At 47.2% G+C, this 19,335-nt stretch overlaps 1 protein-coding gene across 1 annotated transcript in view; it reads right to left on the bottom strand.

The window, feature by feature from the left end:
• STK10 (serine/threonine kinase 10) overlaps positions 1-19,335 on the bottom strand; it is a 157,986-nt gene that overhangs the window by 71,478 nt on the left and 67,173 nt on the right. The window contains exons 3-4 of the mRNA XM_017547673.2: positions 13,525-13,573; positions 5,759-5,908 (exon numbers count right to left, since the gene is read on the bottom strand). Of these exons, the coding sequence (XP_017403162.1) occupies positions 5,759-5,908; positions 13,525-13,573 (199 nt within the window). The remainder of the gene's footprint in view (positions 1-5,758; positions 5,909-13,524; positions 13,574-19,335) is intronic.

Genomic DNA, 19,335 nt, shown 5'->3' with positions numbered 1-19,335 from the left:
CAAACATGTTGCTAATTGACCACTGAGTCTTATAAAATGTGTAGTATGGTTCCAGAAATGATCCAAGTAACAATACTTTAGTAGAAGATTATTATCATTTTTTTTTTGAGACGGAGTCCCGCTGTGTCGCCCAGGCTAGAGTGGTGCCGTCTCAGCTCACTGCAAACTTCTGGCTCCCAGGTTCAAGCAATTCTCCTGCCTCAGCCTCCTGAGTAGCTGTGATTACAGGCGTGGGATACCACGCTTGGCTAATTTATATATTTTTAGTAGAGACGGGGTTTCACTGTGTTGGTCAGGCTGGTCTTGAACTCCTGACCTCAGATGACCCTCCCATCTTAGCCTCCCAAAGTGCTGGGATTACAGGCGTGAGCCACCACGCCCAGTCAGATTATCTTTAAAAGAATGATATATGCATATTGTGTGTACATATGTGCACACCTGTGCACACACACACACACATTCACACCAGTCTGGAAGGTTGCATATCCCACTTCATGTTCACCTCCCTGAAAGTGGGATTTTGGTGGGGGTAGTGCACAGAGGCGACCTCACATTTGTCACTTGACACAGTTTTATTCTTTAAAATGTTTTTAATAGAGTGAATTGTTTCTATGGTTAAGTAAAACTCAATAGGGGCCAGGATGTGGTGAAAAGAGAATTTCACACTCCCCTGGGGGGAGGGTCAACTGGTACAACCAGAACGGGGCACAAGGGCTGCAGATGAACAAAACCCTGACTCACTGCACACACCCAGCACTCTGCTTCGGAGAATTCCGCCTCAAGGTATGTTATAGAAAGAGACTCAAAGATCCATGAACAAGCACAGTCATCACTGCGTGATTTAGTAAAGAAGATGATAAACCTCATGAAAAACCTACGTATCCCATTCAGGGCTTTCCTTAGGGCTTTGAAAGGTAAACTACATTTTCTGCATGTGATGGGATACAAGAAAAACCTGAAAATCATCAAGTTTCTGAGGAATCTTTAAGGATATGGAGGAATAAGCTGACATTCAATGTTAAAAACCAGACTAAGAAACTGTATATATATAATGATCCCAGTTTATCTTATAAAAACTAATATTTACTGAGAACTTACCATGCGCATAGCACTGTGCAAAGAAACATATGCATATCATCTGCACATCTATGCCTACACACATCATTTATATCTATGACCCTTTAAGGCCTGTAAAATTATGACCCCCATTTTACAGATAAGGAAGCTTCAGTTAAGAGAGCCTGAGTAACGTTCAGGTCACCCAGCTGTGCCCTTTCCCACTATCTGGTCCGACCTTCCTGCAGACAGAAAAAAGACTTGGAGGGAAGCCCACAGGGAGTGGTGATTTATTCTGATAGGTTTAGGAGAGACTTTAATTCTCCTTTTTGTGGGTCTTATTCCAAATTGTCTACAGGACTCTATGTGTAGCGTGTGTGTGTGTGTTTTCTGATTACCAAAGTAATGTTGCTTATTAGAAACTCATTATTTTACAGAGAAAAAACTATAATACTGACAGCTAAACATTTAAGGGTTTGCTGTGTATAGCTCCAGATTTATTTATTTATATTAAAATTATATATATTTTTAAATTAAAACAATTTTTTTATAGTGTCGAGGTCTCACTATGTTGCTCAGGCTGGTCTTGAACTCCTGGCTCAAGCGATCCTCTCACCTTGGCCTCCCAAAGTGCTGGGATTACAGGTGTGAGCCACCATGCCCTACCTAAAAATTATATATAAGTAGAAATAGACAAAAATTGTATATACATAATTTTTACGTATTTTCTACTTTCAAAGTTGCTTTTCTCCTTCAAAGTATGTATTATACATTTTTATGTATTTTCTACTTTTAAAGTTGCTTTTCACCTTCAAAGTATGTATTTTACATCTTTATAAGAGATGCAACTTAATTTTTTCTGCAACTTAATTTCAATAGCTGAAAAAGATTCCACTGTTTGACAGCACCAAAAACTTATTTAATTCTCTACTGGAGTATGTGCACTTGGATCATTTCTGATTTCTTGCTCTTACAAATATTGTTGCAATGTCTGTCTTTGTATATATCTTTCTGTATAGGTATCAATATCATAATTACCTTTATAATGAAAAAAATGACATAAATGTGTAAAATGCATTATAACATGCACAAAAACAGTGAACTTAGAATATATGCACATTTATAAGGGAGTCTCTCATCTGTCCCCTTGATCTGTCACCTTGGCGAAGGTGACCAAAAGAATCCAAGGTAGGGCCAGGCGCAGTGTCTCATGCCTGTAATCCTAGCACTTTGGGAGGCCAAGGCAGGTGGATCATGAAGTCAGGAAATTAAGACCATCCTGGCTAACATGATGAAACTCCATCTCTACTAAAAATACAAAAATTAGCTGGGTGTGGTGGTGCATGCTTGTAGTCCCAGCTACTTAGGAGGTTGAAATAGGAGAATTGCTTGAACCCAGGAGGCGGAGGTTGCAGTGAGCAGAGATCACACCACTGTACTCCAGCCTGGGTGACAGATGAGACTATCTCAAAAAAAAAAAAAAAAAAAAAATCCAAGGTAGGAGAAACCTTGTCATTCAGAAAACAGTGAAAACCGTCCAGTCCAAAATGCCAACAGTGCTCCTGTGGACAAATGCTAGCCAGGTCCCCCACGGTACAAGCAGGAAAGCAAAGGACAGAGAGGTGCTGGGACTTGCTGAAACTGTGGTGGGGACAGAAGAAAGCAAATGCTCCTATCCTCAGCCCTGGGATCTGTAGCTCGCACCAGCCAGTGCGCACCTGAGCTCATTAAGAAAGTGGCTTCTTCTCATGAGAGGGATGACCTGCCCTCTCAGAAGTGTCAGGCAAGCACTGCGGGCAGGGAAGTGAGAAAATTCTAGCTTGATTATAGACAAATTGCTAAATGCCTCTGAGCATTAGTTTCCTTATCTATTAAATAGGGATCATATTATTTAGCCAACTGTGAGCTGGGAAGAACTGCTCTACCGTGGTAATAAAACAGTCTTTGAAAAATTACAGCTGAGGAAATGATAACAGTGAAAGAAATCAGACCTAACCAGCTCCATCTTGCTTCTAACCTTGAAGCTGTCCTTGTTCATTCCTGGGCATAGGCCGAACTAACTTTGAGAAATAATTCAGTTCATGGTTTGACTCTGAAACAAAATTGGTAACAGCCCCTTCCTAAAAAGACCCCCTTCTTGCCTGAGGACCGGTTTGCCGTTGCAGGACTAGCAAATTCGCTATGAGATTAGAAATTACAGTTTAGACTCATGCAGCTTCTGGCTCCAAGAGTCTGAACCTCCTCAAATTGCTCCTGGGGATAAGATCACTATTGTAAAACCTATGATCAGTGCTTGAGATATTTTGTAGACCGTACACTCGAAGGATCAGCTGACACCACCCAGACGGTAACCCAGCTCAACCAGTTCTGCCATCACCCCCAGGAACAGAAAACAGCAAGGAAACCTCACTTGGACCCCTTATGATTCTATCTCCAACCTGACCAATCACACTCCCCATTTCTCAAGCCCCTACCCACCAAATTATCTTTAAAAACTCTGATCCCAGAATGCTCGGGGAGGCTGATTTGAGTAATAATAAAACTCTGGTCTCCTGCACAGCTGGTTCTGTGTGAATTACTGTTTCGCCATTGCAATTCCCCTGTCTTGATAAATCAGCTCTGTCTAGGCAGAGGGCAGGGTGAAACCATTGGGCGGTTACAGTAAGGTTATTTTTATTTCATTTTGTTTTTTTTTAGGAACCTGGAGACACGTGCCCATTGGCTAAAGGCTTCGTCTTCCGCTTTGACCCCCACCTTCCGCCTTCACTGACTCTCCTCCCGCGTCACACTGCACTGTCTTCCTGACACCGTCCCCGCACTCAGCGCCAACACTGCCCTTTGTTCTCGCTTCCCATCCCTCAAGCTTCTGCCTCACTCACTCCCCTTCCGCTGGACCTATGTGATTCTCACAGGCTGGGCAGAGTAGGGGGACAGCAATTTGTTTTCCTGGCCAGTCCAAATCCTCCCTTCCTCTGGAAAACCAACTCCCCACCGGCCACACTGCCCCAGGAGGATGGGGAGGAAGGAGACTTCCGTGTTGTCACGTGACCCCACCCTCCATGCCAGAGACTGACAACAAGCCAGGCCTATGGGAGACACCCTTCTTCCTGGGCCTCACTGATTGATCCAAGGATTGGTCTGATTGAGCCAAGTGGGGCCAATCAGAGCCCTCCCCCGGGATTATAGATACCAAAGCCTCTAATGGTGAATTCATGCTCATGCAGGAGGAGGTGATGCTGGAAAAGGTGAAATTAGATGGTGTCCTGAGCTTGGTGGAGATGGTTGGTCTGGGAGCCTAACCTACATGCGCAGAAAGGCAAGGACCAGGGAGATGGTACTGGCAGCATTTATGTTCCAGGTTCCAACTAACTTTGAGGCCCACCCCACTGCATTTCTTTTCCAATTTGGCTCCATGATGTGCACAGTTTCCTGTTTGCCTTAACTCTTCGGAAATGGGTTTTCATCACTAAGAGAGTGACAAGTCACTAAGCATGTAGGCTCTGGCGCCAGCTGCCTTGGTTTGAACTCTAGTTGTTCCTCTTATCAGCAGTGTGACCTTGGATAAGACAGTCTTGCTAGGAGGTCCCAAATCCATCCTGCAAGATGTTATCAGTGGCCTTTGAGGATGAAATGAGTTAACACGTATCAGATGCTAGCTCAGTGCATGGTAGCTACAGTGAGAGAACCAGGTCCCCAGCCTGCTGAGAGCAAGAAATAGCACTGCTGGGTTAGGTGAAGGCGGGAGTGAGAGGTGGGCAGTTGGCCTCCTGACTGGTGCACCTGCCAGGTCTCCTGCACATTGGGGAGGGGCGTTAGTGTTGGGAGTTGGGGATGCTGAAGTAACCACAGACTAAAGAAGCGGTGGTAATGCTGGAAGTGACTGTTTATTGAGTACCAACCATGCTCTTTTTTTTGTTGTTCTTGAGACAGAGTCTCACTCTGTAGCCCAGGCTGGAGTGCAATGGTGCAATCTTGGCTCACTCCAACCTCTGCCTCCTAGGTTCAAGCAACTCACCTGCCTCAGCCTCCCAAGTAGCTGGGATTACAGCCGCATGCCACCACACCTGGCTAATTTTTGTATTTTTAGTAGAGACAGGGTTTTGCCATGTTGGCCAGACTGGTCTTGAACTCCCGACCTCAGGTGATCCACCCGCCTCGGCCTCCCAAAGTGCTGGGATTACAGGCATAAGCCACCACGCCCGGCCAAAAATCATTACTTTAAAAAAATGTGTTGGCCAAGCATAGTGGCTCACATCTGTAATCCAAGCACTTTGGAGGCCAAGGTGGATGGATCACCTGAGGTCGGGGGTTCAAGACCAGCCTGGCCAACATGGTGAAACCTCGTCTCTACTGAAAGTACAAAAATTAGCTGGGCATGGTGGCAGGCGCCTGTGATCCCAGCTACTTGGGAGGCTAAGACATGAGAATCATTTGAACCTGGGAGATGGAGGTTGCAGTGAGCCAAGAACGCACCAATGCATTCCAGCCTGTGTGACAGAGTGAGACTGTCTCAATAAAATAAAATAAAGTAATTTTTTAAAAAAGAAAGAAGCAAGAGTAGGAAGGGGAGAACTGCTGACATGCCAAGAGAGTGTAGGCATGAGGACCCACACCCCCACCACACTCTCACTGGCCTGCGGAGGCCAAGCTGACACCCAGGAGGTGCCCTGTGACTTCACCTTTCCCACCCTGAGTCCCTTACCCAGCCTGATGTCTCCCTCGAGGGTCATCAGCACGTTGCCAGCTTTCAGATCTCGGTGGATGATCCTCTTGCTGTGCAGGAAGTTGAGAGCTTCTAGCATCTGGCGGCAGACGACCTGTATTTGGGGCTCTGTGAGGCCTCTGTCCAGCTCTGGTAATGGAGGAGAACGGCTGTCAATTCAGTAAGCACTCGCCACAGGCAACTGAAATGTCAGGCCCACGCCAGGGAGAAACATAAAAGCCACCAATATTAAGGAGTGCTCACCATGTACTGGGTTCATTTCTAAGCACATCATGCACACTGACCCATTTTGTCATCACAATAGTCCTATGGAGCAGGCACAAGTATTGTCCCCCTTTTACAGATGAGGAAATTGAGGCTTGGAAAGGTTAAGCCTAAGGTCATGCAGGGGGAAAGTCACAGATTTGAGATTCAAACCAGGGTCTGGTTTTAGAGCTCTGATTTGTGAACATAAGCCTGACTGAGACATAGAGATTCGTCGTGTCTGCAGACACTGAGAGGGCACTTACTATGTGTCTGGCTGTGTGCTTGGCACAGGAAGGCAGAGGGGACATGGAAATCGTGAGTGACACTTGGAGCAGAGTTGGGTGCAGGCATGTGGAATGTCAGAACCGGCAGGAACCCATTCTAGCTGGGGGAATCGGGAGGCTGCCCAGAGGAAAGGACATTTGGGCTGTGTCTTAACGGAAGAGAATAGGTGGGGCGAGGGCACTCTAGGTCAAAGAGCCAGCAGAGGCAATGGCTGACATGAGCTGGTGTTTAAAAAATGTCCACTGGGGAGACCCTCTCTTGGGTGACCCACTTTCTCATCATGAGGAAGCTTTTTTTCTCTTTATTCTTTTTTTGCCTATTAAACTTTCCACTGGCTATTGGTGGTGGCACCAGGGGATGCGAGAAGGGGAAAGGCCAGAGAGACCGGAGGGCTGGTTGCTAAGAGCCTTTTGTGTGCCAGTCAGCGGGGAGACACAAGTGCCCACGTGCACCACTGCAGACAGCTCGATGTCTGCCTAGAGATGGCCAGGGCCCCTCTTCCCTGAGGTTCGCAGGTTAAATAAGTCTGAGAAGGCAGGGAGCAGGAAGGTGGGGAGCAGGAATAATATTCCTGGAGAGGGGAACAGACTTGTGTGGTGGGAGGGGGCAGATGAAGGGAAAGTGACTCAAGGTCAGAGGTCAACAGGCCTTGACTCTGCAGGACTTTTGGGCCATACTGTGGAGGCTGCATTTGATTTGAAATGCAGTGGGCAGTCCACGAGAGGTTCTGAGTGGGGCAGACAGTCTGATTTTTGCATTAAAAAAATTCCCATGGCTGAGAGCAGCTTAGTGCCCTCTACTCAGGAGGCCAAGATAGGAGAATCACTTGAGGCCAGGAGTTCAAGGCTAGCCTGGGCAACATGGCAAGACCCAGCTATGCTTGTAACATTTATTATGTTATAAATGAAACAAAATAAACAAACAATTCCCTCTGGTGCAGCAAAGAGCTTGCTGGGCAGCAGGGGCAGGGGCTCAGCTGGAGGTCATCACAGTGGTCCCGACAGCAGCCAAGGCAGAGAGGAGAAACGCTTTCAATGGATGGATTAGGGAGGTGGAGCTGACAGAACGTGGAGGCAGTGGAGGAAGGGAGTGAGAAGATTCCAGGGTGACAGCTTTGTGCTCCGCATCCCACAAGACTGTCCTGATTCAGTCAATGTTGCTACCCAAGACCCCTGTGACCAGGGGAGCCACCTCCCTTGGCCCGCCAGGTTCTCAGGCTGTCAGCTTCTAAGCCTGGCCACCCAAAGGCACTGCTCCGAGTCCTCCTGCCTACAGCAGCACTGCAGTGTCCAGCGCACTCATTGGTGCCTGGACAGGAATCCACAAGGCTCAGCTCTCCCAGCTAAGCCCTCAGAAGTGGCAAAACAGACATGCCAGCCAGGAATGCAGGTACCAACTGCCCTGCCCTGGGAAGCCAGGCCCCAGACCAGGGCTCCTGGACCAGAGACCTCTCTCTCTAGAGCCTGCAAGCTGCTCTCTGTCCCTGTGGCCTCATCCTTAACCTCTGTGCCTCCAGCCAGGGGCCAGGATCAGAGCCTGCGTGGGCTTCAGGAGCACACAGACCAAGCCTGTACCAGGTGCTACCTCTCACTAGTTGTGTGGTTACTAGCAAGTCACCTAAGTGCTGTGGCCCTTCATTTCCTGGTCTGTGAAATGGGATAATTATAACTGACATAGGCAGGGCTCCAGCCCTGAGCCACCACGCATGGCCTGATACACTTTTTAAAGTCAGGACCAGGGGAGCCACCTCCCTTTAAAATCAGGATTGAGCTGGGCGTGGTGGCTCACGCCTGTAATCTCAGCACTTTGGGAGGTTAAGGCGGGCATATCATGAGGTCAGGAGTTTGAGACCAGCCTGGCCAATATGGTGAAACCCCATCTCTACTAATAATACAAAAATTAGCTGGGCATGGTGGCACACACCTGTAGCCCAGCTACTCAGGAGGCTGAGGCAGAAGAATTGCTTGAACCCCGGAGGCAGAGGTTGCAGTGAGCCCTGGGAGACAGAGCGAGACTCCATTTCAATAAATAAATTAATTAAATAAAGTCAGGATTATTGAAGTATAATTTACATATAGAAAAAATTCACCTATTTAAAATATATAGTTCTATGAATTTTGACAAACATATTTAGTCATGTAACCCCCGTCACAGTTTAGATACAAAATTCATCCATTATCCTCAAGATTCCCATGGCCTTTGTAGTAACTCTTACCCCCGTTTCCAGTCCCTATGTAATTACTAATTTGATTTCTGTCCCTATAGTGTTGCATTTTTCTAGAATGTCATATAATTGGAATCATACAATATGCAGCCTTTGAGTCCAATACATTTTTAGGAATGATGCTTAATTACACAGCAATGCATGAATACCTTCTCCTTATTAAAAAAAGCTACAACACTGCAAATGAATCTAAGTCTCCTTTGACACCACATCCAATTCTAGCCTCCCATCCTTTCCATGATAAAAGGGTGGAGACCCAAGATGTTTAATAGGCAGCAAGGCATGGCCAATCATATCCATTTCAATCGGAACAGGCACTGGGTGTTAAACTAGAATGGTTCCATGGTGACATACCACATGGGCATCTTCTCCATCTCACAAAAGGGCCAGTCCTGTGCCCCAAGGTCTCCAAAAAGAGAAACCTGGACTGGACCTCAGGGAATGGATCCCTGGGCCCCAAGTCCAGGCTGGTAATGCTTCCCAGCCATGCAGGGCAAAGCGGAGATGGATGGAGGAGCAGAAAGCCCCTCTAAGCAGGGCAGGCATCTGCAGGAAAGTCAACCCTAAACAGAGAGCTGTAGCTAGGGCCTGGCTCTGAACTTGTTGGCTGTCACTATTTCAGCTTCTCTTCTCCAATTATGATTTCCAAAATGTTCCTTTAACTGCTGCCACCAACAGGGGAAAGCTGCCTAGGGCTAGAGCAGTCAGGGCCATGAGGAGAACTGAGACGGGAGCCAGGGCACGGTTTGTCTGCTGGCTTAGCTGTAGTCTCGGTCACGCCCCAGCTGTGAATGAGGTCGAGGACACAGTACACTTGAGTGCCTTTTCTATCTCTGATACTCCCCTCCAGCCAAGCTCATTAAGTTAAGCTGCATACCAGGGGACACAGGCTGCTAGCTTGCTTCCATTTCCCCCTTCTTTTTTAGTATCAGAACATATGGCTACCCAGCTAGAAAACCACATTCCCCAGCCTCCATTCCAGCTGTGTGTGATATGCTACAGCTAATGAGACATATAGCAAAGTGTCATGTAAAGTTTTTCTGAAGTCTCTTTAAAAAAGAGTCTTCACTGTGGGGTAGGGGTGGGTGGTTATTCTACCCTCTTGTCTTCCATCCCGCTGCTTGGAATTCAGATGTGATGGCTGGAGCTCCCACACCATCTTGTCATCAAGGGCAGAAAACCAGCATGAGAATGGGGCTAACACAGAGGACAGTGGGGCCAAGAGTTGGATAAAGAAATCAAGTCCTTACCATAACTCTTCATTTAATTTTTATTCTATTTTTTGAGACAAGGTCTCACTCTGTCACCCAGGCTGGAGTGTACTGGCATGATTTTGGCTCACTGCAACCTCTGCTTCCTGAGCTCAAGTGATCCTCCAGCTTCAGCCTCCCGAGTAGCTGGGATTACAAGTGTAAACCACTAAGCCCAGCTAATTTTTGTATTTTTTGTAGAGATGGGGTTTTGCTATGTTGCCCAGGCTGGTCTTGAACTCCTGAGCTCAAAGTGATCCACCTGCCTCGGCCTCCTAAAGTGCTGGGATTACAGGTGTGAGCCACTGCACTCCACCCCTTATCATAACTCTCAAACTCCTAGAACAAGCTGTGCCTGAAGCTAGCCATCCTTTGTCTTCAGTCCTTTGTGCGAATAAATTCTACCTCCTACACCCCCCACCTAAAAAAGTCTGAGTATTTTGGCTCCTTATAACCTAAAGTCTCAATTCATACCAGACTATTTCTTTTATACTGCTGGATTCTATCCCCCAGAATGGTAATCTTCAAAGGCAGTGTCTGCTGAGAGGAAGCACACCCAAGAGCCGTCTAACACGTGCCATGTATCCTTCTCGCCACTGTCATTTACCTGCCTGGGAACTCGGTGGGGTGGTAAGTGTCTCTGAAACGAAGGCTTGTGGGTCCTGCCCTTCTAACAGCCTGGGATGGGATGGACTACTGTGAATCTGACACATTTCTGAGACGGGTTTGGATCACAATCCTAAAAGACACAGTCTCAAATACCATAATTCCAAATGTTGAAATCCCCAAAGATCAAAATCCCTAAAGTCTAAAATCCTAAAAATCTCAATCACAGGATAGTTGTATCCTGTCAGGCCAACTCTTATGAATGGTCTCTGTGCAACTGTCCATAATCTATCCCTGTAATACACTTGTTCATACGTTAAATTTGAAAAAACTAAATGGTCTTTAGTTTATATATATATTTCCCACTTCCACCCCTTTTGTTTTTTTGAGATGGAGTCTCACTGTCTCACCCAGGCTGGAGTGCAGTGGTGCCATCTTGGCTCACTGCAACCTCCGCCTTCTGGGTTCAAGCAATTCTCCTGCCTCAGCCTCCTGCGTAGCTGGGACTACAGACGTGCACCGTCACACCTGGCTGATTTTTGTATTTTGAATAGAGATGGGGTTTCACCATGTTAGCCTGGCTGGTCTTGAACTCCTGACCTCAAGTGATTCACCTGCCTCAGCCTCCCAAAGTGCTGGGATTACAAGTGTGAGCCACCACACACAACCTTTTCCCCGCTATTTTAAATAGTCAGCATTACTTTCTGCAATTCGCTATGCTATGTATTTCATCCTCACATCATTTTCAATATTGGAGGTATAAATGGTATGGAGATTTTAAGAGAGTTCTAATTCCTTTTATGAGTTTTTTGTGAATTTAACTCCATGAAAGTGTGTTATCTCAGCATTGCTGGTGTGTAAGTATTGTGCATTATGTAAAAATGTTGAAAGTTCCTCAGTAAATGAAGAGATGTCCTTTTGGTACATCTGCATTTGTGAAAGATAGATTTTCTCTAGATCCCAGCTCTTTGGGCATCTGCATAGGCCCTAGTGACCCACTGAGGGTTTTAATCGATCTCATCAAAAGGCTTGGGTGGTTCATTACAAGATTTCAGACAACAGCTATAAAGCTGTGTGCACACAATCACCAATCCTGGTGATACGCATTTATACATTTCCCTTTTTGACCTCTTTATGAGTACAAGTCATCTGCTCATAATTTTTTTTTGGAGATAGAGTTTCACTGTGTCACCCAGGCTGGAGTGCAGTGGTGTTATCTTGGCTCACTGCAATCTCTGCCTCCTGGGTTCAAGTGATTCTCCTGCCTCAGCCTCCCAAGTAGCTAGGATTACAGGTACCTGCCACCACACCCAATTAATTTTCATATATTTAGTAGAGATGGCGTTTCACCATGGTAGCCAGGCTGGTCTCGAACTCCTGACCTTGGGTGATCTGCCTACCTCAGCCTCCCAAAGTGCTGGGATTACAGGTGTGAGCCACCGCATCCGGCCGATCTGCTCATAATTGTTATACCTGTGCAACCATCCTGGGTATAACTGAGTGTTTCTGCTTGCAAAAATATGTACGTTATTATTGCCTATTTGATTGTGTAAAGTAGCCTATGAAGTGTTGTCAGGTTTTTATATTTCTCAAATCCCCCTTTAAAATATAAATATAAATAATTTAAAAAACTTTTTTTTAGAATTATATTTTGGAGATTTCGATCTTTCAGGATTGTACTTGACAGGAATTTAGACTTTTGGCATTTTGTTCTTTTGGGATTTCAACATTCAGGATTATGGCATTCAAGGTTGTTTCAGTATTACGATCGTCTCTGTCCTGAGATAAACTCAGCTAAAATACCTTGAATGGTGTGACATTATACTGAGTGCTTCTCCTCTTCTGGGCCATCCCGGAATCCTGGACATGTCTCTCAACCTTCCAGGCCTCTCCTCAGCCTCTCTGAACTCATTGCCCTGTAGGGTGGCAAGAGCCGGGGATGCTACGGGATGGGCCGTGGGGAGGAGCGGGTCACCCAGACCTGGGTTCACAGCTCTCCTGCGTGAACTGGGTGAGCCCTTTAACCGTTCAAGTGTCAGCTCAATCAAAAATAAAAGTGGTGCTCGCCTGTAATCCTAGCACTTTGGGAGGCCTAAGAGGGTGGATCACCTGAGGTCAGGAGTTTGAGACCAGCCTGGCCAACATGGTAAAACCCCGTCTCTATTAATTAGCTGGGCGTGGTGTCAGGTACCTGTAACCCCAGCTACTTGGGAAGGAGGCTGAGGCAGAAGAATTGCCCAGGTGGAGGAGGTTGCAGTGAGCCAAGATCGTGCCACTGCACTCCAGCCTGGGTAACCGAGCAAGACTTCATCTCAAAAAATAAAAAAAAAAAAAACTAATACTCTTCCTGATTTTACACCTGAGGATTAGAGGAGGATCACATATGTGAACATGGCTGTTATACTCTCTGGCATGTAGTAACTATTCACAAAGGAATGATCACTACTAACATTTCACTGCAGTCGTCTTCATTGCTATGCTCAAGTTTGCCCAGGACACTGAGACCTGACATTGTCCCCACTGAGCATTTACTAAATGTGTGGGTCTCCGCACTTTTCAAAGACCTTCCTCTGGTATGTTGGTTTCACCTTCTTAGAGTGCTATGCTGTGGGGTCCCTCAAAGAAGGCATCACACCCGTCTTATGGTCAAGAGGCCTGAAGAGGGAGAGTGGCCAGTTTAGGTGGCCACACATGGCTTTTGGGACAGGGAGTGCTGGTCTTCCAGCGAATGTCCTGCATTCTCTTCAAGAACCCAACCCCCCCTCTTGACTAAAAATAGAAAAATAAGCCATCCATGGTGGTGTATGCCTGTAATCCCAGGCTACTTGGGAGGCTGAAGCAGGAGAATCGCTTGAACCCAGGAGGCGGAGGTTGCAGTGAATGACCTGAGATCACACCACTGCACTCCAGCCTGGGCAACAGAGCAAGACTCTGTCTCAAAAAAAGAGAGAGAGAAAAAAAAAAAAAGAACCCAAACCCTGCTCCCAAAAGCAGACAAAGCAGAGAGGTGCTCAGAGGCCATGGGAACTGACAGAGTGGGAGAGTAGAAGATCCAGTCCTAGACAGAGCCGTTCAGCAGTTAGGCTTAGGACGCCAAACCAGTCGTCTGGTCCCGGCAATCAAGTAAGACTCACCCAGCATGATAGCATCCACGGCTCCCCCTGGACAGAACTCAATCATGATCTGCAGAAAACACAGGGCAAAGTAACAATGAGTGGGGCTGCCTAGCCCTTGAGACCGGAAACCCCCAGGTCCCAGCCAGGCAGGGTCCACTAGCATCCAGTACCTGGGTGTCCTTGCTCCCTGGCCCTCCTCCTCCTGCCTTGGGAGCCCCCCCATCCCCCAGTAGGCCTCACCCTCACAGGAGGCTCTGACACCCAGAGGAGCTGCTTGGGGGCTTCATTTTCTGAAGAAGGAAAATCAAGCTGCTTTGAAGACCTGAAGCTTCAGCAAACAGCCTCTTCAGCCAAGCATACACCCTCCCTCCTTGCTCCCGCCTATGCCCTGGTGCCCACCAGCCAGCTGCCCTCTTTCCTACGCTCCACAGCCAAGAACCTCAGGATGCCTTCCCCGCGGCCAAGCTGGCCAAGGCCTCCCAGAATCCCAGCACCTATCTATCTCAGGCTCCTTTCATCTTCCAGCGCCCCGGAACTTGCTGGCTTAGAATATCAGGGCCTCTAAGATCAGCTCAGATGGAGAAACTGAGGCCAAGAAAGGGGATATAACTGACCAAGGCCACACAGTTTGTTCCCGGACTGGGAAGCAAGGGCTCCAAACCCTCAGGTCATCCATTCACCCATCATATACCTACTTCACATTGACAGACTGCAGGCCCCGGGAGAACAGCCAGGTCCAGGCCCTCAAGGGGCTCCCAGCCTAGCGGAGGGCGGAAAGGACAATTACAGTAAAAAGCTCTTCCTGCCCTGGTTCACTCCCATTCCCACTCTTTCTGGCCCACTCTGGGCTCTTCGAATAGATGCTTTTTCTTTTTTTTTTTTTTTTCTCTTTTGAGACGGAGTCTCACTCTTGTCACCCAGGCTGGAGTACAAGGGCATGATCTTGGCTCTACCTCTCGGGTTCAAGCTGTTCTCCTGCCTCAGCCTCCCAAGTAGCTGGGATTAAAGGTGCCTGCCACCACATCTGGCTAATTTTTGTGTTTTTGTAGAGACAGGGTTTCACCATGTTGGCCAGGCTGGTCTCGAACTCCTGACCTCAGGTGATCTGCCTGCCTTGGCCTCCCAAAGTGCTGGGATTATAAGCATGAGCCATCATGTCCAGCCTCTTTTTTCTTTTTTTCTTTAATTGAGACTGAGTCTCACTCTATCACCAGGCTGGAGTGCAGTGGCATGATCTAGGCTCCCTGCAACCTCTGCCTGCTGAGTTCAAGCAATTCTCCTGCCTCAGTCACCCAAGTAGCTGGGATTACAGGCGTACACTCCCATGCCTGGCTAATTTTTTTTTGCATTTTTAGTAGAGAGGGGTTTCACCATGTTGGTCAGGCTGGTCTTGAACTCTTGACCACGTGATCCACCTGCCTCGGCCTCCCAAAGTGCTAGGATTACAGGCATGAGCCACTGCACCCAGCCTCTTTAAATGTTTTTTTTTTTTCTTTTTTTTTTTGAGATGGAGTCTTGCTGTCACCTGGGCTGGAGTGCAGTGGAACGATCTCAGCTCACTGCAAACTCTGCCTTCCAGGTTCAAGCCATTCTCCTGCCTCAGCCTCCCAAGTAGGTGGGACTACAGGCACCCGCCACTATGCCCAGCTAATTTTTTGTATTTTTGGTAGAGATGGGGTTTCACCATTTTGGCCAGGCTGGTCTTGAACTCCTGACCTCAGGTGATCCACCCTCTTGGGCCTCCCAAAGTGTTGGGATTACAGGCGTGAGCCGTCATGCCTAGCCTCTTTTTTCTCAAAGTAGGGTGACAGGTGGTTGAGGAAGGGGGATGGCATCACAAACTTCAGGACAGGCAAAATCACTCTTAGCTTCCAGCTCCTGGTTCCTACCTGTTGTGAAGTCCCTTCAATCCAGCTCAGCAGAAGCCCTGGAGAGTGGGGCAGTCGAGAAGACCCACACTCTCTCTAAACAGGAAAGAAGCTCTCAGCCATGGCCCAGCTGGACCCGGGACAGCTCTCCAGCCAGAGTAGGGTGGAGCGGCCTCAGGAATTTGATGAGGTCTCCAGCAATGTAAATATGACCCTGAGGTCATGAGGGTCCTATGAGGATGTGGTGATGCGTGGCTTTGGAGCTAGCCACGGCTGGGCCCAAGACCTAGGTCTACTGCTCACTAGTGTGGCCTTGGACAGGTCACTTCAATCCGCTGAGCCTGTGTCCTCAGCGGTAAAATAGGGCTGCTGATGCGGTTACTCTGAACCAGGACCCCACCACTGGGCTGCACTAGGGGGTATGCCAGGCTGGGATGCAAAACCACAGCAGATAAACCAGGGGACTTTAACATGGGCAAGGGATAGGAAAGGTACTAGGTTCCAAGGGTAGCAAGGCATTCCAGGCCCTGCCAGGCTTGCCACATGCTGTGGAAGGCTGTGTGCCATGGCAGAGAGCTGTGGAAGGTGGCACAGCCCACTTCACATCACTGCCTGCTGAGGAGGAAGGAGGCTTGCTGGGTCACTCCAGTCCTCCCTGGTCATCAACATTGGGCCTGACCTCAGCTTCCTCAGTTTCTGTCTAGCACTACGGTGACCTAACACCCTTGAATAAAAGTCATCAGAAATGGATCCATGAATGCTGATCCAGAACGCCAAGAAAGAGGTACTTCCCTCATCCATTTAGTCATTCATTCATTCATCTGTTCAGTTGTTCACTCTTAACCAACCACCATCCAATCAGCTTGTTGCCACGGGCAAGGGAACAGACAGAGGTGACCTGGAAACAGGCAATGACCTTTTAAAGCACAGTATATCATTCTGCCTTGTAATTCCCAGCTCCACAAAAGAGGAAGAAAAATTCTACTCACTGCGAGAAAAAAACCAAGCCACAAGACGTGATGATGGAAAAGAAGCCAAACTCAGTCACCATACAAGGCCACTTGCTAGCTGAGCAACCTGTGAGATGGGGATGATGCACCCTAACCCTCATGGGAACGATAAGCTCATCCAGGCCTTGCCAGGTGCCTGGCCCCTGGTTGGGACTCGGTTATATGAGCTGTCACTATGATTCTTTCTTTGAGTTCATGGGTCTGTTTTTCTCATTTATTTCTATTTGGGTTTTTTAAGGCTCCGTGAAAGCCACCCTCTCCCCTCTCAACCAGAAATGTTCCTGTGCAATTCAATTGAATCCTCGCACATCCTTAAGTTCCATCACCAAACCCTGGTTGGGAATCCCTGCTTAGCTTCTCTAATACTTACTATCTGTATGGCCTGGACAACCGCCGATCCTCTCTGTAAAATGGGCTAAGATTACGTGGCTCTAGGATTTACTGTAAGAAATAGATGAGGTGGTACTTACAAATACCCGATCCTAGGCCAGGGGCAGTGGCTCACTCCTGTAATCCCAGCACTTTGGGAGGCTGAGGCAGACAGATCACCTGAGATCAGGAGTTCGAGATCAGCCTGGCCAACATGATGAAACCTCGTCTCTACTAAAAAAACAACAAGTAGCCAGGTGTGGTGGTGGGCACCTGTAATCCCAGCTACTCAGGAGGCTGAGGCAGGAGAATCACTCCGAGGAGGCAGGAGTTGCAGTGAGCCGAGATCATGCCACTGCACTCTAGCTTGGGTGAGAGAGCAAGACTCTGTCTCACACACACACACACACACACACACACACACACACGACCCAGTCCTAATACACCGTGGATATTTAACAGTGTCAGACACTTCCCCCTTCTCTAACAATGTAACAAAAAGGAAAAGGTTGTAAACTTGGGCTTGAGTCCTAGTATGCAACTTAATTGGCTGTGTGACCCTGGATAAGTCAATCTCCCTGAGCCTCCATTTTCTCATCTGTAAAACGGCATAATAATTTCTTGCCTCCAACTTCATCGAGACAGTTGTGAGATTCCTCACATGAAAGAACAGCACGAAAGCCACACAGTTCATGTGTTTGTTAAATCTCTACTAAAGGAAATCACCAGAAAGTTTCATGCTTAGATTACATTATTTCGGCTTCCTACAAAAATATGCCTTCCTCTCAGTCTGATTCCTAGGGAAAACAAAACAAAGAAATGCCTTCCCAGAACTACAATTTATTTATGTATTTATTTATTTATTTTTGAGAACTACAATTTATGGCCATGCCATCAGCTGTTCTTAGGAGTCAGTATGGACCAGGCATGGTGGTTCACACCTGTAACCCCAGCAGTTTGGGAGGCCGAGGCAGGCGGATCACTGAGGTCAGGAGTTTGAGACCAGCCTGGCCAACATGGTGAAACCCCATCTCTACTAAAAATGCAAAGTTAGCTGGGCGTGGTGGTGGCGCCTATAATCCCAGGTACTTGGGAGGCTGAGGCAGGAGAATCACCAGAACCCGGGAGGTGGAGGTTGCAGGTTGCAGTGAGCTGAGATCACACTATTGCACTCCAGCCTGGGCAACAGAGCGGGACTCTGTCTTCAAAAAAAAAAAAAAAAAGTCAGTATGAGAAGTGACCAAACCCAGGCAGTTCCTTCGTCTTTCAGTGAAGCTGAAAGTCCTTACACAACACTCTTACACAAGGTCCCTGTGCCCTCTCCAGAGGTCAGCATTCTGACAAACTGGCTTGCTTCCTCTTCTGCAATTCAAGAGTTCCACAACCCCTTGAGCTTCCCTTTTATTTATTTATTATTTTGCCTTGGCTACTGGGAAGCTCTGAGTTAAGTTCTTCAGCTTTGGTTTGACTCCCAGGCCTTACTTGCTTTTTTCAGTATCTGGGTCTTAACATTTTTACCCTCAGCTTATCAGTGGCAGGAAGGTTACAGGGGGCGGTATTATAAACTTGTCAGGGTTTTTTTTTGCAGAAATACAAGGAGTTTGATTAAGAGAACAATAGTCTCAATGGCAACAGATAAAATAATAGTTGAATGTGTCTCCCAAACGGCATGTGTTGGCAGGGCACGGTGGCTCACAGCACTTTGGGAGGCCGAGGTGGGTGGATCGCCTAAGGTCAGGAGTTCAAGACCAGCCTGACCAACATAGTAAAACCCCATCTCTGCTAAAAATATAAAAAATTTGCTGGGCGTGGTGGCAGGCCCAGCTACTCGGGAAGCTGAGGCAGAAGAATCGCTTGAACCTGGGAGGTGGAGGTTGTGGTGAGCCAAGATCCCACCACTGCATTCCAGCCTGGGCAACAAGAGCAAGACTCCAACTCCAAAAAAAAAAAAAAAAGCCATATGGTGGAAACTTAATCCCCAATGTACCAATGTAACAGTGTTGGGAGGTAGGGCCAACAGTCATGGGAGGTGTTTAGGCAGTGAGAGCTCCATCCTCATGGATGAATCAGTGCTGATTATAAAACGACTAGAGGCTGTGAGTTCAGTTCCTGGCTCTGTCCTGCAAGTGCTCTTGCCCTTTCCACCTTCCACCATGGGATGATGCAGCAAGGAGTCCCTCGTCAGATGCGGGGCTCTCACCTTGGACTTCCCAGCTTCCAGAGCCATGAGCTCGATAAATTTCTATAGTTGACAAATAACCCAATCTTAGGTATTCTGGTATAGCAGCATAAGCATAAAATGCACTAAGACAATGGTCATAAATACGAATAAAATAATAATCTCAATGCTTTAGGAAACTACTAAATATGCATGCTTAGAAAAAAGACTGGAAGCACAAAACTCATAGGAGGTTTACAAGTAGTTTGTATTTTTACGTATTATATTCAATAAATATGTATTATCAAATTGTGTCTTAGAAATAAACATGATTTGTAAATTTTTAATTAAAAATTTTTTTTAATTCGAGCTAGGAAAAGGACTTTAGATTTTTTTTTTTTTTTTTTTTCTTTGAGACGGAGTT

Source organism: Cebus imitator, unplaced genomic scaffold (genome assembly GCF_001604975.1).
Source record: "Cebus imitator isolate Cc_AM_T3 unplaced genomic scaffold, Cebus_imitator-1.0 Scaffold200, whole genome shotgun sequence".
Lineage (NCBI taxonomy): Eukaryota > Metazoa > Chordata > Mammalia > Primates > Cebidae > Cebus > Cebus imitator.
Note: the sequence above shows the minus strand (reverse complement) of the source record. Positions and strands in the feature narration are given on the sequence as shown.